The 23,998-nt window shown below is 44.6% G+C and overlaps 2 protein-coding genes across 6 annotated transcripts in view; one reads left to right on the forward strand and one right to left on the reverse strand.

Annotated features, from left to right (window-relative positions):
• Positions 1-23,998, forward strand: part of macrod2 (mono-ADP ribosylhydrolase 2) — a 419,150-nt gene that overhangs the window by 70,327 nt on the left and 324,825 nt on the right. The gene's annotated exons all lie outside the window — the stretch shown is intronic.
• Positions 73-10,320, reverse strand: flrt3 (fibronectin leucine rich transmembrane 3). Its single transcript, XM_053435645.1, has 3 exons — positions 10,010-10,320; positions 4,227-4,946; positions 73-3,241 (listed from the first exon to the last, which is right to left on the reverse strand). The coding sequence occupies exon 3, from the start codon at positions 3,197-3,199 to the stop codon at positions 1,247-1,249; it is 1,953 nt and encodes a 650-aa protein (XP_053291620.1). The 5' UTR covers positions 3,200-3,241; positions 4,227-4,946; positions 10,010-10,320; the 3' UTR covers positions 73-1,246.

A 23,998-nucleotide genomic window follows, 5' to 3' on the forward strand; every position in this document is an offset into this window, starting at 1 on the left:
GACATTATAGTGAGAACAATAGAAGTAGTACTTTTGTGGGTTTTGCTGAACTCGGGGTAAGAAAGAGCAACATTATTTTTGTCCACTTTTATTTTGTAATATGACCAATATTTTTCATATTCAAGTGTGTATGAAAAAAAGTCACTGGTTTCTTAAAAAGCTAAATACAATAAGCATTGGATCAAGGCACATACAAGACTGGCCAAAGGGCATACAATGCACTTTGGTTTTCAATTGTAAAGAACAGTTAACTTCAAATTGTGGCAACGTAAAAGTGTGTTCATCTGAGAAAAATAATACAAAATAACACTCATAACAAGGACTTTCTGACACTGTGGTAGTTCTACACGCCAAATCTGTCTTTTTGGCTTGGTGACTAGAATGACGTATGGTACATGGTACTAAAGAACGCCGCCATTGTTGTCCGGGCATTGTTGGCTTGTACAAATAGAGAGAGCGGGGGGTCCTCTGTGTCAGCCTGTCCAGTCTACTTGTTTGAGGAGCAGAACCCTCCTTAAGGTCGGTGTGCTTTATCTGCCCTGTGCTGTGGCCTACAGTCCCATCAGAAACACTGGAGCCTTGCTCGGGTTGCTTTGCTGTGTTTCTTCTTCTTGCGAACAGAAAAAAACACACTGAACAAAGCAGAGAAATAAAGCATGGCACCTCATCTTTAGTTATTTGTACTCAATACCAGGTGAATACTAGTTCAAGACGCTTGGTCCATAAAACAGCTACTGACCGCTCGTTCTTTTAGAGGGCATCATGCCTACTTTGCAAATTAGATGATCGGCTGTGCCTTGAGTTTTACATCATGTCATTTTTTTGCCTTTTTGTTTTTCAGACAGCCACAAAGTTAAAAGAATGAGCTGTGCTTATACTACAAGGTTTTCTAAAGTCTGATTGTTCAACACGGCAATGAAAACCCACTTTCACAGTTGACAAGTCATCATATCTCAGTAGAACACAGAGTTTCTTTTAGTAGGTTGATAACCTTAAGCAAAGGAAATACAGTACAAATTACTACAAATCCCTAAAATATAGAATTGCAGTTAGTTTCCATACCCACTGATGGTTCAGTGATGGCCTGCAACTGGAACGTTCTCCGTCTTCATAAAATGTCCTTAAATATAAATTATATGGCAAATGTACAGTCCATTGCTTTCTTAGTCTTATAGATCCAGTGTTTTGTGAAAGTCTCACCACTCTGTTGAAGTAACGCACGCATCATGAGTGTCCATGCGCAATATCATGAATGGGAATGGTCTGAATCTGGTATTCCACTGTCTCTGTAGCTCCTGTTGTTAATACTGTTCTCGCTATGTGGGCTTTTGTATAAACTCAGGCCATTAGGTGGAAAAATGGTGTGTATCATAAACTCCTCCTTGGACACAGGCAGGTGATTTATTGGAATCATTTGAAAAGAAGTCTCCCGTATTTCAAGGATGGAGTTGTCCTTCTTTGTGCCAGCCTCAGCATAGTCGTCCTTTCTCCGACGGCCTTTGTTGTAGGTGCAGTTCCTGGAAAAAAGTGACCCGTTCCTGTGGACGTACCAGCACACTAGTGCCAACATGATTATTGCCAAAAGAGCCACTGCCCCTCCAATGATAGCAGCCAAAGGCAGACTGGAATTTTTGTAAGGCTCTTTCTCCTGCTCTCTGTTTAAAGTTGTGGTTGGGTTGTATGATTTGTGAGAGCCAGTCTCTGTCTCGATGCACACAGGGGTCTCATCTGACAGGTAAATGTTGCTGGTCTCCATGGGAACCATGCATATCCTGTAGGAAGACTCTGGCTCCAGCGCAGTGAGCAGGTACTCCGTCTTCTCCCCCTGCACAATGGTCTCAGTGATGGACCCAAAGGCAGGGCTGTGTCCCAGCTTTAACCAACTCAGCCGTAGGGCAGTCATGGGCTGTGACACCCTCCATGATATGTGAATTGTATCTGCATTACTTGACTTCACACTGATGGTGATAATCTTCCTGCCTGTAGAGGTGGTAGAGATGCGGTGATTCTTATTGATGTCGGGCCCTTTTATCACCGGCCTTCTGGTCACAAGCGACGGCCACTGGGGCTGTGAGGGGCGCACAGTGTTGGAGACCGTGCTTGTCTCATACATCGGGTTGAGCTCTGTATCTGTGCATTCAAACATGTCTGTGGTGAGATCTTTAATCGCCATGCCTTTGACTTTATCCGGACCCTGGCACATGAAGCCACGTACATTCACCTTAGTTGGTAATGACCGCAACCAGTCGCGCACCCATTTCATCCTGCAAGTGCACTGCCAGGGGTTGTTGCGTAGCAGCAGCTGTGTGAGATTGTCCAGATCTTCAAATACACCCTGTGGGAGGCTGCTCAGGTTGTTACCGGACAGGTCCAGGCGATACAACTGCCTAAGGAAGGCAAAAGCCCCGGGCGGGACCCGATTAATATGATTATCTTGTAGCTGCAGCTTCTCCATACTGGTGCCGGGCAGGTTGGCTGGCGGCGATGTCAGGGAGTTCCTCATTAGCGAGAGCTCAGTCAGGTTGATCAGGTTGATGAAAGCCATCTCCCCAATCCCATGGTTGTTAAGCAGGTTACCATCCAGGATTAGCCGCTTCAGGTTGATGAGATCTTGCAGCGACTGCTCTGAGATGGAGGAAATGCGGTTGTCATCAAAGCGCAGCTCCTCAATGCTCATGGGCAGGCCTGAAGGGATGGTGCTGAGGTGGTTTCTGGAGAGGAAAAGTAATCTGAGGTGAGAACTGTCCCTGAAGGCCCCCTCCTCTATGCTGACTGCTGATACAGAGTTATCATCCAGGTGCAGCTCCTCGATGTAGGGAATTTGAGCTAAAGTCTCATGGGTAATCATCCGAACATTGTTCTCCTGAAGGTGGAGCTCTTTCAGCCCGAGAGGAAGGTTACGGGGGAACTCATCCAGATTGTTGCAGTACAGGTAGATCTTCTCCACGTTTACGAGAGTGCGTAGCTCTGTAGGTATGCCTGCGCTCTTAATGCGATTGTTTTGCAGAAAGAGCACTGTAGCATCCAGGGGCATACCAGTGGGGATGGAAGTCAGGCCACGGTCATTACAGTAGATAAAGGTCCCATCACAGCGGCAGGCCGAGGGACACGAGGCAGAGGTCACCAGGGGGTTAGCAAGACCCAGCAGCAGCCCAACCCTGATGAGGAAGAGTATAAAGGCCTTGCTTTGACGCACCATCTTGAAGCTGTGTCGACTGGCAGTCTAATCGCTCAAGAGCCCCTGGGGAGAAGACACAAGGGTACATTTAAGACAAGATTTTTCAAGGAGAGACACATTCCTGTTCTCATAATTGCTGGGTATTAGAAATGCTGCCTGTAACACTTTCTGGATTAAGTAACAGTCAAAGAATTTCTATTAAACTGATATGAACCTATCACTTGTAATTTTTAGACGGTGAAAATACTATGTAACTTTTTTAAAGATAGGGTGTTCGCTTCGGAGATAGCTGTTCGTCACCTACCGGATTAAAGATTTTCTAGGATTAAAAGTTTTTAAAATAACCTGCATTAGAAAAATAACTGCTTTATTTTCCTCTTCTCTTTGATAAGACATGTTCCTAGTACGGCGCTGTGTGAATTGAATCTCTGTGCTTTTTGGCTCTGACTTGTGAAATGTAATAGCATTCCCTCGTTGTTTTACACGTTTCTGTATCTCAAGGCTGCCTTTCATCGCTACAAGACCACGAGGGTGAACAAAGTCAGGCTTTGTTGATGAACTGTTGTGAAAGCGACATACTCCTAAGTCCTGTTACACCATTCCCCATGCCTTTCACCATTCAAATTGTGGGGGTTTAAGTATATTATACATGTTAGGGAAGAAATATCTCTGAACAGAGACGAAATGAAGGTTTTCAGTACATTAAAATCAAAGGATGTGTTTTTTAGTCATTTGTATGCTGTATGTGCAATATGTGATTTTCATTTATCCTTGCACGGAAGATGTGCATTAAATGTTTTAAAAAACAAGATTTTTTTTTTTTTTAAATCTACACAGTTACAGTGGATAATCGTCAAATTAACAGAGCAGAGGGAGCCTACTGGTTGTCTGTCTCTGTCAGTGTGTAGTTCCCTTTTAATTAGGCTAATACTAATGTATTGCTTTACTTATGCATTCCTGACATGACCTCTCTTCCTGCACGTCTCATTAGAAATTGTGGTCGGGTCAGCGAAGTGGAAAGAAGCAAAGCTGTCCGTGTTTGTCGTACCTGATGTATACGATGTAGTAAATCCTCTCCAGCCTCCGAAAATCCAATCAAGATTTCCTCTTGAATTTGCTCTTATCCTTCCTGAAAGGAAAAGTTTGTCCAAGGGGTTTCCTTGTGATATCCTGACCTGGTCAGTGTTTGCTGAGCTGATCCTTGTTTGGACGATGACCTCCTCTGTGTTGTCAGAGGCTCATGCTTTCAATGCCTTTACCATGGCAGATAAGCCTGTAGAAAAAGCATCCCCACTCACTGACAAAGCATGGCCACACAGGTAATATTAAAAATCCTTATTGGTGTGGAAATTGTCAAGCTCAAAAGCCATAACTGCAGATTAGAGTTTTTGGATGCTGTATAGTGATCCGTGTGCAGGACGGGCCGCGCTTCAGCAAAGGCTCCTTTCTGCAATCAGGCCCGACAGGCATGATGAGTTGACACAAAGCTGGTCTGAGCCATGCCAATCCCCTGTGCCACAGGCTCAATCCAAGCTTGTTCACTTGTGTACTCCAGGTCTACAGGTAACCCAGAATCCTCTGCTCCCTTGTCGAGCCTGTATACACATTAATCCAGGCCTTTGGTCCCTTTTCCTGGAGCAGATAACCAATGTTGTCTTCTCCTCTAAGGGGCAAAACGGGGCAAGGCGCTTATCCTGGTGGACCCAGCCTCCTTTATGCATCTGCAGCTTGACTCATACTGTGTCCTCCACACACCTGGGTTTGTGTTCTGGAAAAGGAGCAGAGACAAACACATTTAGGGCCAACATTCACATATTACAAAATGGTGCAATGACATTACAAAGTGCAATAAAACGTTAATTGTTTTCTGTATTATTTTGTTTAAATTCAGGGCATGATTTAGAATGTATTCTCTGCATCCCAGTATATTGTATGTACTCATTTCAGTCATAGATTTTAAAATATATAAATGAGGTGTACTTTTGATCCTGAACTCTGGCCTAGTTTACACTGTGAATACTTATTTAGAAATGCCCTTTCTTCTTGGCCACGGTTTTGCCTGTTGACCTTTTGTAGCCCGTTACTCGAACACACCACGCTTCTTTTCTATGGTGACACAACAAAGAATGTCTATGCATACGAAAGACAACAGTGATCTAGGCCCCAACACAATGGCTGAGGGGTGGAGCCCATATGCCTTTCTCCGTCCAGCTCACTGCTTGGCTGATCTTTTGGTGTTTTACATGAAAACAAGTCCTGCGATTAAGAAATGTATAGTATGCAAGTTTAAAAACAAGAACAGTCCGGATTTCCACATTCGAGAGGGAAAGTAGATCCAGGCAGTGATTACTGAATCACCCACATCGTTTAAAAGCACTTTGTGACAGATGAGGCCCATTATAATTTCATATGGAGGAGAGGATGGGCAAAGTGAACTCCCCTCTGACCCCTAACCCCCATCCTTTCTCCAACTCTGTGAATTCTATTACTGTTTGTAAAAATAGAATTTCCTTTGCCAAAGCAAATGTTATGTTTCCTCTAACACAATAGCTTTTTTACCCTTATATGTAACAAGCCATGAGCCCTGCTGGCAGCTGCTATGTGCTGTAAAACATGGAAAGGTAAATGGGAAACAAAGGGCCCAGCCATTTAACAGTTGTAGTTCATGACAAGGAGAGGATCAGGGAATTGAGAGGTTTGTAACTCGATTACAACTCCTGAGATGCTGTCTAATAATAACGCCCCCCCCTTCCTTCTGTTCCATCTAAACACGAGCTCTCAGTCCAGTATTACATTAGTAGTAGATTAGAGTCTGGGGGAAAAGCACCAGATGTGACCTCTACAAACTTCGGGAATAAAGGAGTCTGAGAAAAAGAAAAAAAAAAGAGATGAAATTCAGTAATGGAGTTTCACAAAATGGCAGGGTGATGGAGGGATATGTGCTGTCTGTCTGCTGGAATGAACTTTTCATGCAGCACTTAGTCAAGCTATTTCAATTTTAAATGGCCCTTTTCACCTCATTTTGCATGGTTCTCCTTCCTCTGAAAGATGTTAAGTGTGTAGCCTTGATTTAAATGCTTGTATTCTTAACATGGCATAAAAGAGTGCAATTGTCTCTGCATTTCTCGTCAAGAGAACCCAGACGAGACATATCTGCACTCAGACTGTCTTTTCGTGCTATGTGAGCCTCTGCATGATCAGCTGCATATGGTGCAACATTCCCAGTTCACATCGTCTTTTTTTCTTCAGGCCACCACAACCGTTACCTGCTGAACGAACAGACTAAAGGGGGGGTTACTCATGTATGAACGCTGATGTAAATATAGTCTGATGGAACTAAAACATAATGTAGCACATGGGGTAATGGCCTCTGTGTGTTATGTTATAGTGAAGGTGATTTATCTGAAGTCTGCGTTGAACAAAGAACGTCATGCTTGCTTTACGAGCGGGGAAGTCAGTCTGAGATGCTTTGCTGTTTTTCTCCCCCTTTTCCTTTTTCCACTCTCATCGGATTTCAGGAGAGTGGCCCCTCTGTATTGTCTGCTGCAAGGCGAGCTTGTGGACCTTGTGAACCAACAGAGGGGGTTTAGGTATTAAAGCATTTAATTCAGGCAAATTAAAAATGCCTATTCTTAACACGTCTTGTTCGGCAAGCCTTTTAAGTTGAATTGACTGGATGTATACCCTGCAAATGTTCTCTCACACACACACACACACACACAATGTTCACAAGCACGTACTCAACTAGAGAGTAGTTAAAGATTTTTAGTGATGGATGTCTTTCTCCATCGCTCTAATAAGCTCCGCTGGTCAGACAGAAGATTTCTTCAGCAGTCATCGTGGCTTCTGCTTCATTTAATCTGAACTGACAAAGTTAAATTGAGCATCCTGGTCAAACTGTGTGTGTGTGTGTGTGTGTGTGTGTGTGTGTGTGTGTGTGTGTGTACAGCTAGTTACCTTTCAGTGGCGAGCGTGGGAGGCTTACACAAAGCTGGACACTGATAGCCATTGTGAGCTCAACACGCATAAATGCACATTAGTCTGCAATAACAGAGCCTAAGACTTTGTGCCCCCTAGTCATACACTGCAGAAGAAAGGCTTTTGAAAAAAAAAAAAAAAAAATAAGTCAAACTGAAACAATTTCAAGCCTGTCAAAACTATTGCAGATTATAATTACTTTTTAGCTCAGTAAAAATGCAGAATAATATTACTTGGGCCGCGTTTTAGGGGGGCAAGAGCTGTAAAGTAGTATGGCTGACTGTTAAATTATTCATGAGCCCTGAAATTAATTTTGAACCACAGTGGAGCTCTCCATTGGGAAATCAATGCTGTTTGTATCTGCTGTTGATTATTTCTCAAAATACATATTATAGTTTTGATTTATGAACGCAAACAACATGGTTACTGTGGATTATGTGTTTTCAGATTTTGGTCTGAAAAGATGTATTTAGTCTCGTGTGTCACTCGTCAGGCCTGGTAGGTTTCAAGCACACACTCAAATAAGACTGGAAAACATGAATTTGTACGATGATGCAAATAAGTTAGTTTAACCTGATGTGAAAACAAAACAAAATGTCTGTAATCTTTTGTATTCTGACCCTTTTTTTTTGATTGGTGATTTTCTGCTGTTAACCCGAGCTGAGGTTTTTCTACGTTGTTGGGTGCAATGAAACCTTGTGTCTGCCGTGTGTTTACATGTAGGTGAGTTGTGTGTCGGGGCAGCGGCCTGCTGTCGAGCCGAGCTATATAATGGAACATTCATGGTCACATCTGACTTCACAGGACACAGCCTCAAATAAAACAAATTGGCAAATATCACCGATAGTTTGGGAGATTTGCGGCCTCCTGGTGCTGTCCTTTACATGGGCTGAGCAGAGGATACTTGGGCTGACCCATTAGGAGCACGGAGAGGCCCGGGACAGACGGGGGTCTCTTTTGTAACGGCCTGAAAGGATGGATCTGTAGCAGCTGCAGTGGATTTTTCCCCACATGGGGGTGGTAGGCACTACCGTTTTTCATGAGTCATATTGTTTGCAAAGGTTTTTTCCTGCAGTATTTAAGCTTTGCAGCCATGTTTTACACCTTTAAATTCCAGTAGCAATTCTGAAATTATTTGATTAAAAAGGACACCGATAAGTGGTTAAATAAATAATGAACAGAACTGAATTAGGCCTCGTCAAAGGGCCTGAAAAGTGTCATGGTGGTTATGAATGTCTATTTGTGGATGTCTTATTTCTTTTTTACGAACGTGTCATTTCTAATTTATGCTTTAACGTTTTTTTTGCTGATAGGAAATTGTGTCTGTGGTGACCTGGTTAGTTGTTAATCTGCAATGTGAATTCCCTGTGAAACCAATCGACTGGAGACTTTTTGCCTCAGGCAGTCATCAGTGAAGACAACTGGGTCTGTCCTCATGTCTACCATGTTTTAACAGGCTATTTATCCTTTGTCCCAATAACAAACCATTGCCAGGGGAAGTCACATCCAGTATTAGTGATTTAATGGAATCAGACTGCAGCCTACACGTACACCAGCCTCTGTAGGAAGTCTGGATGCCCTTATCGTTTCATGGGGATGGTGTTGAATTGGATTAACCAGTCCCTGCCCTGGTGTTGCCACTAACACATGCAGCTTAAATCGAGTGCATGGAAGAGGCCACTTTATATTGCATTTAACGTGATAGTTATTCGGTTTGTGTGGAGAGAGACGGGACGGAGGAGTTTGGTTCATTAGCATCATCATCCTCAGGGTGGACGTGGGAGCAGAAGGTTTTATCTTACTGTATAAAGCCTGGATGCTTATAGCTCCCACTACAACGCAATGTCAGATCCCAGCTTCGAGACGGTGCTAACCACGCGTCCAGTGCGCTGCACTGTGCGTAAAAAACGAGCTGCGGATATGAAACTTAAATGCATTCGACTCTGTTCCGTGCGCCCCTGCGGCGTGAAGCTCTGGCTCTGTGCTGCTGTGTGTTTTTAAAGGGTGGCTGTCCGGATGAGACGAGTTTACAGTCGCGCACAGTAGTTTTCAGTGTACTGGGACATGAATGGAAGCCGGTGAGAGTCGCGCAAAGGGCTGGTGCTCCCCCAGCTGCCCCTTCGTGCCCAAACTCCGCGGGATCTGCGCTGCAATTCCAGCTGCACGCCGGGGTGTCTCCTCGGGCTGCGGCGCCCCAGATTTAACGCACACAGTCCCCCCCCCTCCCCACACCCTTATAATCCCATCAGGTCTGCGTATTCACCCCCTGTTTATTGTCCCCCCCGCTTCACGGCATCTCAAAGAGCCGAATTAAGCACCGAGGAGATTTGACGCGTCCCTGTTGCTCTCTATACTTTCCATGTGCGGAGTGCGGAGTGAGGAAATGGGACCGAGGAGGGGATCTCAGTGCGCGTCGCAGCCAGAGCTTCATGTGCGCAGAGAACGGATCTGGTTGTTTGGGATCAATGCTCGAATAAATAAAGAAAGAAAAAACAACAGGGACGAAAAGCAGCAAGTTGAAGAGAGGGACGCAGAGACAGATGATGCCATCTGAGCAGAAGATCTGCGTTTGGTGAAAGAAAAGAGCACTGACGTGTGGGGTTTGGTTTACTAACCCTCGGAGGGGCAACTGCCTCGGGGGGGGGACCCATCATTTTTTTTCGGTTAGGCCAACTATTATAAATACAAGTTAAATAAAGAAAAAGGGAAGAGAATGTGGTAACTAGTCGGATCTGAACTCCTGAGTAATCCTCGAGACTTTTCAAATCCTTCTGCCAGAGAGAATATCCAAAAAAGGGAAAAGAGAAAAGATGGAAAGGATGCATTCCCAGCACACACAAAAAAAACACTTACCTTTATAATAAACCCTTCAAAAAAGCAACGTAACAGGTATCCTCTTAAAGTGGACTTCACCGAGGAAAAAAATAAAATAATAATCCAGTCCAGGCTCTGAGGTTTTTAAAAGTCAGATCCCAAAGAGCTCCCTCCTCTCCGGAGCTATTTGGAGTTTATCTGTAGCAGCACTGCTGTGTTTGCTGCTGCCTCTCTCTCTCTCGCTCGCTCACACACACACATAGACGATCTGTGGACTGTGCCAGGACATAGGTGCACGGCTAGATCTCAATACAAATGTGGAATTGTGTTTGCCTCTAGCTTTGCTTCAATAGAGCACTGATGTCATCTGGAGGAGGGGTCTCTCTCCCTCTCTCTCTCTCCCTCTCTCTCTCGCTGTCTGTCCCTCCCTCTCTCTCTCTCTGTGTGTTTGGGAGATGCGCAGGGAAAATGCAGTGCTGAGTGGATCCACTAGGGGGAGTGGAAGAAAGGGGAAAGGCCTCTCTCACCCTTCTCAGATGTGAGCACTTAGAAGAGGAGTGAGGAGTCACTGATTGGAAAGCAATGCTCACTAGCAGCAAGGAAAGGAGAGAGTGGGAAACCTGGAGGTGTGTGTGTGTGTGCATGCTTGTTGGCGAGGAAGATGCACACAATATTTGTACTTGTAATGGTTTGTTATTGACAGTTTGTGATTTTGTGAGCTCTAGTAAAATTAGGATTCGTGCCTTTGTGTGCGACGTGTCGAGATAATTTCAAATTTTGTGTTTTGTTTATCAGGGGCATCATTACAGATAGTTCGGCAAATATCTCTGTTGCAAGATTTAAAAACAAATCTAAACAGAGTAAATGTGTTTTCTTTCTTTTCTAAAAGTTTCAGTTTTAAAGCAAATCAATTTAATCTATACAATTCTAATAAAAACACACTTTCTTGTGGCACATGCACATAGAGATAAATTGCAAAAGTTCCTCGTTCAGGAGAAAAGTTCCTGTGGTCATAATGCAGCTGGTGTTGATACAGGACACAAATGAGAGTCACTGTGACATACCTGAATCCCCCCATACTTTCTGTTTGACCCTCTTTGGCCCGTTTCTCTTTATGTTTAAAAGAAGCCTGTGGGTCTGCTCCCTTCTCGGCCCAAAGCAGCAGTGAGTCAGCCGGTTAGTCAAAGAGTTGTCTGGCGGAGCTGACCCGGCCAACACACCCTCCTGCTCTGCGTCATCTCCAGTGTCTCCCTGTGCAGCTACCTGACGGGGCTGACACCACCACCACCACCACCACCACCCGGAGCACTGAGCTGCAGCGGAGCGGCTCTGCTCAGCTGTCGTTGGACATCAGCTTCGTGCTCATGCCAGTTTGCCAATGATTCACATATAAGTGACACAAGCAGTTGGGACGTGAAATTCATTGTTCTTGAAACTACTTTTTATTAAATACATCTAGCATATTATGCTATTCAGTAGTGAATGCCTGGCGAGTCTTTATTCACTGGTTGTGGGAAAAGTTATAGCTGATGTTTGTCAAAAGAGAGCAGCTGCCCTGTAATAAGTAATGACAGTTTAAAAAGCCAATAAACTAGCTTTAGAGACCTAATAATAGTGTAGTCTGACAAGTGAGTTGAATGAACACGTCACACTTTGCAATATACATATGTGTCAATTAACATGATATTATAAATTTAGCATGCTTAATGCAAATGTTACTCATGCATGTAACCTCCTGACATACGAACAGCAGCTCGAGCCATTGCATATCCCCACTTCCACTCCTTATCTGTGTCCGGAGGCTGTTCTCCTGATGCCTGCTTGTTAGCTGATGTGGACTTTTACTGAGAGCACTTGTTGTGGCCTCATTAAGACTGGTGCGCACTCCACAAGAGTGACTGTCTGAGTGTGCGACACAGCTGACATCTCTTTTGCCCAGTTCTTTTTTTTTTCCAGGACAGAGCGTGGTCCAACTTCAACACATGGTCAAACCACGACTGTCATCTAAACTGGAGAGCCTAATTGAACGGGCTCTTAAGCCTGCGGCATCTGCCAAAGCTACTTCGACCTCCAATGGAGTTTTTCGGATTTGTTTGTTTTCCAGCTGGAGCACCTCTCCGTTTTGTTCGCAATCCAATGGGATTCCTCGACAACAATTAAATCGCCTGCCTGTGTGCTGTTCATTTGGATGCAGATCAGTGGGCAATAGAACTGCTGCAGTTTTCACAGAGGCTTAATGTTTTGCAAGTGGGTTAATAAGCTCAACCACCTTATCATTTAAGTCCAGGTGTTGTAAGCCAAAGACAGCGAGGTGTGTAAAGGTCGGGCTCGGACATCCTGACTTGATCCTTGTCTTCCCTCCAGAGGAACCTGGGCCTGACCTCACTGTGGCTTCCTCTCCTAAATCAACTGCAGACACATCTGTCAGCGGCGGCTGATTGACCCTCTCTCAGACGTACAAAGAGCCCCACTGGAGGACAACGGTGTTGGGTTACTGTTATCTCAAGACCGGGGGAAATCTGTTGCCTTGTTCATCTTTTGTTCAATGGGATAGATGCTCTCCTTTCCCAAGGATGCACTCCAGTCTGTCTGGCCAATTTCACTGTGACAACAGACCGGTTGTGTCTTTCTCTGTTGTGTGTATTTGTGAAGTGGGACAGCATAGCTAAATATATTAAGCCACTTGATTTAGTTAAGTGCTGGCTAAAGTGCCTTTTGGCTCTGGTGGCAACGAAACAATTGTTAAGTGTGCACTTGTTCTTGTTCGGCATCAGGCCGTCCTGCCTCCGTTTTGACAGACATTCGACCAGATAATCGATTTACCACATTGCTCTTGCTGTTGTCAATAGATACTCGCAGTTGGCAGGCTGCAAGTGCCCTACTTTCCGGGATTGTTAGCCAAAACGCACACCGACCCAGTCCGATTGGTTCTTTGTAATCTAGGTGTTACGGACATTATTTTATCTCCTCCAATTTTCCGTTTATCTGTCACTTAAGCTTAGCGTGTATTCGCCGAAAAGCTGTGAAATACAATAGGCCCCAAAACTGCTCTGGGGCTCGCAGGGGGAAAATGGAGCCTGATTTCCTCTCATGCCTCCTTCCTGGCTCTGACTGGAATTCATTATTGATAGACTCTCCGTGTTCTTAACTATTGCCAAATTAAGGGGAACATGTAAACGGCTGCCGTCTAAACCCTGCTTTGTTTTTCATTTACCTTCTGCTTTATTTGCATATTCATCCTCCACAGGCAATCAGCAGCGATCTTTGCTGCGGGCCTTTCATCTCCGCTCTGCCATCCTGACAGGCAGCTTTTCACTATCACAACAGTTTAACTAGGATTTGTAGATGAGAGGTGCTGTTGCCATGCCGAGACTATTCACATTTTTGATTTGCAGGGGTGGAAATGTGTGTGACAGGGATAGAAAGAGGGCTTATGGGAAAAATATATATGAATGGGTGAATGGATAAATATGTTGACGGATGATGGATTTCATTAGGCTGGGTTTGTATAAATGTAAATGTCGGCATCATGGTAGTGCCCCAAAATGGAAAGCGTTCACTGATGGATCTTTATGCATGTGAATGCAGATGTCAGTAACTTGAAGCAGGCCCTAGCTGTGGGCTGGACTGCTATTACGCCATGCAGTATAAGGTACTCGTCTTTTCTGATGCAGATCCCAGATGTTGAGGGATGGGTTAACCCCTTCATCTCTTGGGACTAGGATGCAGCCCAGAGACAGAAAGAGAGAAAGAAGCCAACAACAACAAAGACTAAAGGGGCCGACATCCTGCTGCTTAGCCGAGCCCAGGGGCCTCGGTCAGCAGTCATTTGGGCCGCCGCGTGTTTGTGAAAGAATGACAAGCAATGCAAATGGCTCCGTCGGCTGTTTTCTCCTGCGTCTTTTGTTTTCTTTGGTTGTTTTTTTTGTGGTCACTGTTGTGATGTCTGTGGAGACGGAGGAACCCAGGGATGACTGAGCTCCATAAAAAGGTACAGAGGGGGGTTGCGAGCTGACTCGTCAACCTCAGGACCTCCCATAGGTTAATGACCCCAAACACAATGCTGTGTGATCAGATTAGATAGAGCACTCTCCCCCCACTGCACTAATCAGCACAATAAAGGAGATAAAAGATAGAATTACCATTCAGTGTTTCACAGTCCAGCATGCAATGTCTCATGAAGCTAATTGAAGCCTGTCTCTCTTGCTTTGTAACTGGTTTACTATTCCTGCATTAAATCTGTAAATAGCCAATTTAGCATCTTCTCTCCGGCCTTCGTTAAATGACCGCGTTTATCTTTACAATGGGCCACTCATGCTTGTTTAGGTTACGACAGAACCTTTAAGACAACATGCACCTTTTTATTCCTTGACTCAGCAGCACATTCCTTCAGTGTATGGACGGATTTAGTTCTTTAGGAGCTGGAGAGTCATACAAAAGGGTCGGTCAGGGGTTTAGATCTGTGACGAGAGGAAGTTTGGGTTAGGGTTATCTCGTAAAACAAACCAAGTCCAAATAAGATAAGATAGATTAAACAATACCTCAAGGTCTGTAATGGCCCTGTTGATTGGAGCACATAGTATTTCGGTTGAGGAGAAGAGGGGGGAGCACTAGAGAAGAGATTTCTCATCACACAGACCTGCCATCGTCCTGATCAAAGCGTTCGCTTATCTGTGCCAAACTGTAACTCTGACGTGGTTTTCTCTGTGATCTCAGTGACTTTGTTTACTCTCCCGAGTCATATCTAAAAATTACTTCCTTTTTAATGACTTCTCAACAACAAATAACTAACTTCTCAAATAGTACAAAGGCAACAGAGATATACGTTCATGTTCTTTAAAGCCAACCTGACGCCATCACCGCTCTGAACTCAGGGCTGTTGCTTCAATCATTAACTTAAAATACTTTTTCATTATTCAGCTCCACACGTATGGTTGTCTAAACTATTATAATCCATTTAGCATCATAGCTGTTTCAGACATGAACTCTCTCTTTCCGGAGTTTACCCAGAGTTTGCCTTTCACACATGCACAACATAGCAGGAATTTTTCTGCACAGACGCGATCACGAACAGCAACAAATCCACACAGAGACAGGAAGTGACGTTTGAACTCTGCTCTGTAGATCACATGATCATGTTGACAGCATCGCCACAAACTCTCTTTAAATCTTCTACGTGTGTGAAGCCGCTTTTTTCACCTGGATATATTTTATTTCTTTTTTGTTTTGTTCATTTTTGCATCTGTCGAAGCGTCATCAAACCCCACACTCGTCGTGGCATTGTCACTAACATCCCCTTGATTTTATACCATGAGGTCAGGCAGTTAAAGTCCATAGAAACTGCAGAGCGGCTCACTCTGACATGTGCGTTCACACAGGCACGTCCTCTGGGGAAAACACGGAGGATCTGCGGAGTCCGGTGCATGTCTGAAAGCAGCTAATCTCTTATCTGTCGATGCTGGGTAGAGTTATGTTGACATTTTGTCACTGCGGGAGTCTTCACTTAAAGCTGTTGTGAAAGCCGAAGGAGCCAGAGCCACCTAATTGGCATTCAACCCCACCAGAAAGTGTTTTTAAGTAACGCCTCCAACCGTCCCAGCAAACAGGAAGGTGTCCACACCTCAGCGTCTGACACCAGCTCTTGATCCTGAGAGCCTTGGTTATTGGATACCTTATTCCTCCTGGGAGCCCCATTCAAAGGAAACCTTGAGAGAGTGATGATTGGGGAATAAAGGGGTGGTTGAGACGTTTATGACTTTCCTGAAAGAATTGATCCTAGACTGCCCACCCATCTATTAGCGCGAGGGCGTAAAGTGCTTGTGGTGGAGTTGTGAATGACATGTTTTAGGTCAAACTGGATGTAACCAGAGCAGACCCTCGTTACCCCACTCTGCTGCTGGGGTGTTTCTGAGGTTAACCACCAGCAACGAGAGGTGTGTGTACGTGGAGGTGTGTATTACAGCGGTGGAGATGGGAACGAGGTGTGGGAGGATTTCACTGTGGTGGATTGGGAGTTGTAATATTTATGAAGGACATTGCTCTTCCATATGTGCATAAAGTTACTGAACCTTTGGACAGTTTTTATCATTATGTGATAGCGAGACACTTGTTTTCTTCCACTTACTGCCTTGTAATTTGGGTCATTCAATTGATAAGGAATTTGAGTTTCATATAAAATGTCAGTGTTTAAAAGTCACTCAAAGACAAAATAATAATAAAAAAAACTCTTCAAAGAAAATACACCCAAACTCTTTTCACAGAAAAAATTAAGGGGGGTGTTGGAAGAGCATCACAGGAGGGTTTACCACACTTCAGTGCTGATAGGTGCCAGTGGCACAGCATGATAAAAAGCAGATCATTGATATAAATTAAACATGAAGAAAAGTGTGCCTGTATAGACATGCAAATTACATTTTGCTGCTTGCTTGTATCATTTAGAAATAATCAGCATTTTGAATTTGTATTGCTTATGAATATAGAACGTGTTTTTTAGTTGTGGAAATTCTTCAGTCTTTGAGGTATATCTCTGCTAACAGAGACCGAAGTAGAAAACAACTACAACGTTTTTGTTTTTTTAAGGTCTTTCTCCAGGAGCCGAGCTTTTCTTCTTGCAGATCACGCCCTTGGAATATACCTCTCTTTGCTCCAATCTCACAAACCAACAATAAAGACAAAGCTGTGGTATTTCACAGGGCAGTAAGAACTCCTTTAAGCTGACCCATCAAAGACCACCAGTAAAAGGTAGAGGAAGTCAACCAGCAAATCACCGACAGAGGAGCTGGGTAGATGTGTTGGGTAAATAGAAGGATTGCCATTATAACCAACATAAATCACACAGGCAATAGCAAAGATCTGAATTTATACATGGCGATAAGGACAAAATCACTGGGTGCAGGAGCCGCCAGACGTTGCAGGCCGCTGATGTTTTCTCAGTCTTGGTGTGAAAATGGCTGCAATTTGAAATGGTCTCTTTCTCCGGAGAGAGTGATTGGTGAACAGTCTCTGTGCTGATTGAATTGTATCTGCTTGCATCAAGTTTCAGCATAACGTTGCCACAGCCTCTCGAAAATGCATTCCTGTCTTTGCAAAGGTCACAGTTAATGCAGGAAATGCCAGCATTTCCCGTTTGGAGGCATCCATCACTCTGACTGTATTTTTTGCAAAAGCTATTCTTTGTGGATCCACTTAAGCAGTTTACAATCCACATTTGCACGATCATGTGACCCGATAATGCTTTTCATCGCAGCTGCACACCATGTTCTCTATTCTTTCATACAGCATATCTAATAGCTGCAAACAGGTATTTGCTACGTCCTTTGACCGTGTTACGTCCTTCACTCTGCCACACTGCTGCTCTATCTTTTATTGTTGCCTGCTGCAGTGCTCTGTTCTTCTTTAAGTCTTCTTATTGCAAATTGTTCTATAACAATCTCGCTGCTGCTCCAGTGACCCAATTTCCCCACTTTGATCATTAAAGTTTAATCATCATCTTCCTCATCAGCATTTCTCATATTCATGCCTTTCACCTGTGCATCTTCCATAGAAAGCTTTGCATGTGAGCAGGCAGAAACCGTACGTGACTTCAGTGTTTCAGCTTTGCAGAGTTTTCAGATGGAATGCCTTTTTTTGCGTAGTTTGTAAAAGTTGAGCCAAATTTCAGCCTAATACATGAAAGTGGAGTGTAGCTGCAGCAGCCGCCCCCAGCTCTCTCAGCATAGGGAAACCCCAGAGGAGGCTCCATTTAACCCCTAAGGATTAGTGCTCATGCCTACTTTAGCATTGGTAAAAGGGAAAACGTCTCAGCACATTGAGTCAATAGGGATTCAGGCCCGCTCTGCTGGCTTCCCACACAAAAACGGACAAAGAAAAAAAAAGAAGTGAAGCTCCAGCTCTGAATTGAATAAGGGCGAGATGTTTGCTCAGCCTGCTTTACCGCTTGGCCTTCTGCTGCCTTCACAGTACATTACCGCACCAAAAATATGAGGCTGTAATCTCAACAATATATTCAAAGCTAGTACCTGGAGCTTTCTTTGAATATTTTGTCTGCACCAGTTATTCCACTTAAAACGGACGGAAGAGTTCTAATTGTGTTCTCTCGTTTCTTTTTTTTTTTTTTAAACAGCAGCGGCGTATGGAAATGGACATACTCTAGTTGTACTTGTTCAGTGGTGTGTTTGGACAGTGTCTTCCCCCGGCCTTCTATAATCCTGTGAGCCGAGCAGACTCTCCTGCGCTAGGAAAAAAAAGGAGGGGGGGCGGGGGGATAAAAAAGGAAGCCTGGCAGTGGTTCTTTATGAGCATGTATTTTGTCTCCTCTCTCTGCCTCCCTGCCTCCCTCTCTCGCTGTCTTGTAATTCACATTCTCCTCACTTGCCTTCCACCTGTATCAGAGAGCCTAGATGGGCCGGTGCTGTGTATCCTCCTGTCCTGCTGGTGAAGGTTGCTAGAGAGGAAGAGTGTGTGCGAAGAGACGGTTCAGTGTGATGTCGGAGGGCGTGGCCTCTCTCACCGGGGTCCCTGGCAGAGTCCAGGCTCGGTCTGTTGACTCTAGTCCTCGGCTGACATTCCCTCGTGTTTGTCTAAGCTTTCATCACGGCTCCATTCAAACAAGTGCCAGCAACTGATAAAACACATGCTCCCACTAATTCACATCGAAGCGGGCACACACACACGCACTCACACAGCATGCACGCTACACACTTCAGACTTCAAATTGACTTCGTAGCAACAGGTGATGCCCCGAAATGAAGCCATATCTGCAGCAGCTGCATTGTGCGGCTCGGGGACACTTGTAAAAATGACATTGGACTTGTAAGTTGGCGTGCGTTAACAGCTGTTCATAACGTGGAATGATATCTGTCCCCAGCAGTTCCTCCTGCCGCCGGGAGACGGTAGATGTTCCTGCTTAATAATTCGATCCTGGAGAGTACTGGAGTACCATATCAGAGGGCTGGTTGTGTCTTTCAGTCTCGAGGAGGTGGAAAACAGCTGTGTTTTCACATTTGGCCCTCTTACTCTGCCTTGCACATTTTTCCTGTCTAGCATTTGAAGGGTTGGAGCCAGGCGACAGGGATTCATCTGCCAGTCAAGCAGGAAGAGTGTCTTCTCCTGGTGTGGATTCGCCGTCTGTTCTCTTGTGTCGATGGCTTCCCGATCTGCCAAATTTCACGCCTGCAGTGGAGCCTCAGAGGTGCGGTGGGAGGAGTGTGTGTGTGTGTGGGGGGGGAGTTGCACGGTGCTGGGTCGGCAGCAGCACTATGGGTGTGGGCCGAGAGTGACGTGGCAGACGCAGAAAGGGAGAGTGTTATCATCCCAGCGTGGCTGCGATGTGGAGAAGCAGGAGTTTCAGAAACCAGGTGCAATCCACACCTGCCTGCATTCTTCCCACCTCGCTTAATTAGAGTTCAGTATCCTCCTAATAAATATTCTTGCTCTTGTCTCTCCTGTGTTTGTGAGAGTGGGTGGGAGGCGATGGGCTCAATTGGGAATTATCTAGTATACCCTAGAGGAGGCCTCCCTTTTTCCTCCTCTCTGTTTAACCACAAGAGCATTCTCACTTCTCAGTTAGCCACACAGTCCCATCGCTGATCTCCTGATTTAATGTTCTGATATATTCTCTGTGAATACGTCTGCATGTTTCCTCTGAGGCTGCATCCGTACTAAGTATTTATTTTCACGATCTCAGTCAAAATGAAAATGCGTATCACGGGACTATGCTGGGTGTGTGTGTAAACAGGAAGTCAAGCGCGTCCGTCCAACTTTACACAGCAACCGGTCGAATAATAGCTCATCTCCTACACATGTAAGAAGTTGTCTGTATATATAAATACAGAATGGAACTGTCCAACAGCTGTTAACAAAGACAATGGGGCTAGCTATACGTTTGTAAGAGATTATCCATGCTGCGTTCTAGACTGGTAGGTGAGGCTAGCTGGTCATTTTCTTCCAGTAAGGGGTCATGTGACAGGAGCCTGACAAATCAGTGAATGCTAAGTTGTGACCAAATAGACCCAACCAGCTAGCAGTTGAGTGTCACATCATCCTTTCCAAACATCTCAGTTTCTGCCCGTCCAGACTAAAATGGAGCAAAGTTTCCAAACTTCTCTGTTTTAGCAGCTCTAAAACTCTGGATAAGTGTGGACACCAGGCGTATCCACGGCAGAGCTAAGGGATTGAAAATATAATAGTTTAGTACCGTTAATCCCATATTTCTTGTTGAAACACAATCTCGGAATATGTTAGGTTACTAATTAATACCTGACTAAAGTGAGTTACAGTTGAATCTCCTCTCGCTGTTTGCTGTGCCAGCAGGAGATGGGTATTCTCACACAAGTGCAAGTGAAGAGAGAAATGGTTATTTCCTGTCGTCAGAGCTGTCAGCGGGTTGGCGGGGATCAGTCACATCATTTGTCACATCTGAGGCCGAGTGCTGCAGAAGTAAAAGAAGAGTATTCGTTTGTCCCCCCCTAATTGTAGTGTAACAGTGCTCTGGATGCTGTGCAGTCCTCTGCTGGGTTATAATTGGAGCTAAGGCTGTTGAACCCCTGCGTGGTGCTTCTGAATGCAGCGCTGCGGAATACTCCACAGAGTCTCAGTGTGGGATTTCTCTCACAGCCTTGATAGGCATTTGAAGCTTCCCACATACCCAGCAGTCGGTTTACCTGAGCAGTTCTTTGCAATCTGTTTACGTCATTGTGGGACCTCACTGTGGGGATACAAGTGTCAAGCACCGGTTTACACCACATAAGGTGTGGGAGGTGCTCCGCTCGGGACGTCAGGTAATGGCAACAAAAGAAAAAAACTCTCCTGCAGTTGCTCCCCGGCTCAAACTCAGTAACCGCTACATAAGGTTAACGAGTCAGAGAGGTTCCATTATTAGTTTCATAAAACCAGTTCTTCCCTTCACCTTTTTTTTTTTACCACTGATTGTTGCCACTACCACCCACATCACATGGCCGCCTGACCTTGCCCCCCCCCCCCCCGCCATGTTTAACAAACTCTGCTCATTCAGCCATGTTACTATGGTGACCAGGCTGAGGCAACCCAAACACGACGGTGAGGCTCAGGGGGCCGAGCAGAAGAGTCCATATTTCACAATATTCTCGCTACGCCCATGATGTGCACAGCATGGAACCCATCAAAGAAATGCAGTGGAGTCCAACAGCACTGAACATTCTCAGTGACGTCCTTGTGCTTTTGATTGTCCTCTGAAGACCGACATGAAGGTTAGCGCTGTTTCTGGAAAAAAAGAACAACTAAAGCCAGTTGTGTGTTTATGGCTCGCTAAGTGAACAATTGCCAAGCCATTTCCTTCCAAATGGGGCTGCTTCTTTCTGAGCCAGGATTCCTCTAGTCATGCGAGCGTCGCCTCATTTGATAACGCACTATAACTTCAGCCTTTCAGTCTTCATCACAGCTGTCTGGGCTATTTCCAGACAATGAAGCTAATGCTGCTTTTAAAACATGCACTGGACTCAGCAGTTCCTCCGTATCTTCTCTGGAGGAGGTGCATGATTGAACACAAATGTCAGAGTGAAGCAGTCCGCAGTTTCTACAGACTTTATCCGCCTGACCTCCTAATATAATGTCAGTAGAAATCCAGGAGAAGTCGAAGTGTGAACACAGCAGGGGGATCCCCCGCTGCCGAGTGAAGGGGCTGATCACGCTTCTAACACGAAACAGACGAAAAAGAAAAAAAAAGAAAGGAGAACAAATGTCTTGCGGTGAGAAAGCGTCATCGTACTCTTGGGAGACACCGACGGAGATGTCAGGAGAGGTTGTGGTGATAAGAGCCAATGACGGTGTCGGGGGGGCTGTCACGTTATCTAAGCAGCAGTTAATATGTCACGTCTACACAGACGCGCACACATACGCACTTTAACTTAGCATGCAGGAACTGTACGGCCGTCAATTGGACCTTACAAACATGGACAGATATCCAAATCCATGTCACGCACACCCTCAAGAATATGCAGACATCGGAAGTGATCTGATCTTTATGCCTCTTTGAGACATGGTCCTTAAATGCACCGCCGATTTCATAAAACATGTCTGCGTCATGTTTGAAAAAGACCTTGGGGCTGCTCTTGTGAGTAATGCAAGTTGCCTGACTCGTAAAGACCTTTCCTCTTCAACGCGGCTCAAGCCTCTATCGAACGCCGCAGCATTGACAGAGAGGCTACAGCGAGCACAAGGTTAAATGCACATATGAAAGAGAGTTTTTTACAGGGCTATTTTTCCCGTCTTGCCACAACACTGCGATAAAAATCTCATTTGTTATCGTTTGGAAATAAAATCTGTTTAATAAACCGTGGAAATGGTTTATATGCAAATGAGCCAAGTTAAAGCTGTGGACAAATTCTTCTCGCGTCGGCGAAACCTATTTTTAAAAATGTGGTTTGATCTGGGTTTTCTTTCTCTCTGTTTTGCAGGGCGCTCTCACATTAATCATGAGGGCAAGTCCTCCTAAATCTAAAAGTTTTCTGTATGCCAGCCACCTGTACAGTATGTGAGCAAATCTAGAAATTCACCCAGAGCAATAAATAAAGCTTGAGCCCTAGTTGACTTTGTAAAGTAGGAAAATAATCATTGTCACAATTGCTAAATCATGAATTTGATGAGAGAATGATCGGTGGGATCCACATGGGTGATGAGAGTGTGAGGAGGTGTGCGGCGCCTACAGGCCTGACATTGACTGTTGTTCATGGAGGTATAAACTGTTGGACTTTGGAGTACATTTTAAAATCCATCCCTGATTGGCGGTGTGTGAGAAAACCGGGGAACACTCTGCTTCTTTGAAATCACTGTTGTTTCCAAATCACCGCTGTTCTCCTTCCGTGCTGCCACCAGAGTTGGATCGAGAAAGGCCCTCAGCGCTCTCACATGCCAGATACTAAATATCATGCAAGTACCTCTGTACTCTTCACTTCTAGCCATCTTCCAGATTCCACATCTGAAACATCCTTTTTTTGGTTTACAGTTAGTCTTCATCTGGATTCCTGGAGGGGTAGACCCTAGACAGGTCGCCAGCAAATAACCAGCCAATTTATAGAGTCCCATTATACAGACAATTTACAGTCTCCAGTAAAATCCTAATATAGTGACTCTAAATGGTAGTTACATTGATTCACTTATCTATAGAAAAGTGGATCAAGCTTCATGTAAAACAAAATGTCAGTCTGTTCACACTGCACATTACTAAAGGATCCAGGTACCGTTATTTGCTTTTCAGTGTAATACAATTGTCACTAAACTAGTAACTATGTCACATATATGATAGTCGGTCAACATTGCAGAAATGTATAACTCAATCTTTTGCTCAGGTTTATTTAATAATTCAAAAAATCATGTTTCTTCTTTCTCTGCCAATAAAAAGACTAGTTATATTTTGAACTAACAATATTAATCATTGAAAGACAATGTTGAGTATATTCACTAAAAGATTTGAAAGTAATTAGATTTAATATTGGACTCAGTTTTGATAAGATGCTGAATCCCAAGTCTAATAATTGTATTAAAATTGTGAACAAACGAGATGGTTTTCGCTGTAAGAAACAATTTCCCATGACTTGTTGTGAGATGAGAGTTTTTATGGACTAATAGCGAGAAACATTTGTTCTGATTTTACACTTTTGGTTGTGTTGGCCGTCCGCTTTAATTTCACCGGGGATTCCATTGGTAATGCAGAAGAGACAGTTTTTCTCATTAACGAATCGGGAGTTAGTGCAGCGCTAAGCTAGCTGTTTGTTTTTGGCGCTCCTGCAGGTGTCTCTTTGGCTTCACGGTGGTCGTGGGGAGATTGGCTCTGTGACCGTAATTACTAATTTAGCTAAAGTGCGGGGGAAACAAACGGAGCAGGAGAAGCTGGAATGATCAGACGCTGTCTCCCTCCAGCTGCCTCCAGCCCTAATCTGCTCAGGTAATTCCCCTCAAACCCATTGATTCCATGCAAGAGATTGGATTTCAATGCATCTCTGATGAGATGGGGCGGGGGAGACAACCTACCTGAGCACTCAAATGGATTGGCTA

Source organism: Pleuronectes platessa, chromosome 12, assembly GCF_947347685.1.
Source record: "Pleuronectes platessa chromosome 12, fPlePla1.1, whole genome shotgun sequence".
In the NCBI taxonomy this organism is placed as follows: Eukaryota; Metazoa; Chordata; class Actinopteri; order Pleuronectiformes; family Pleuronectidae; genus Pleuronectes; species Pleuronectes platessa.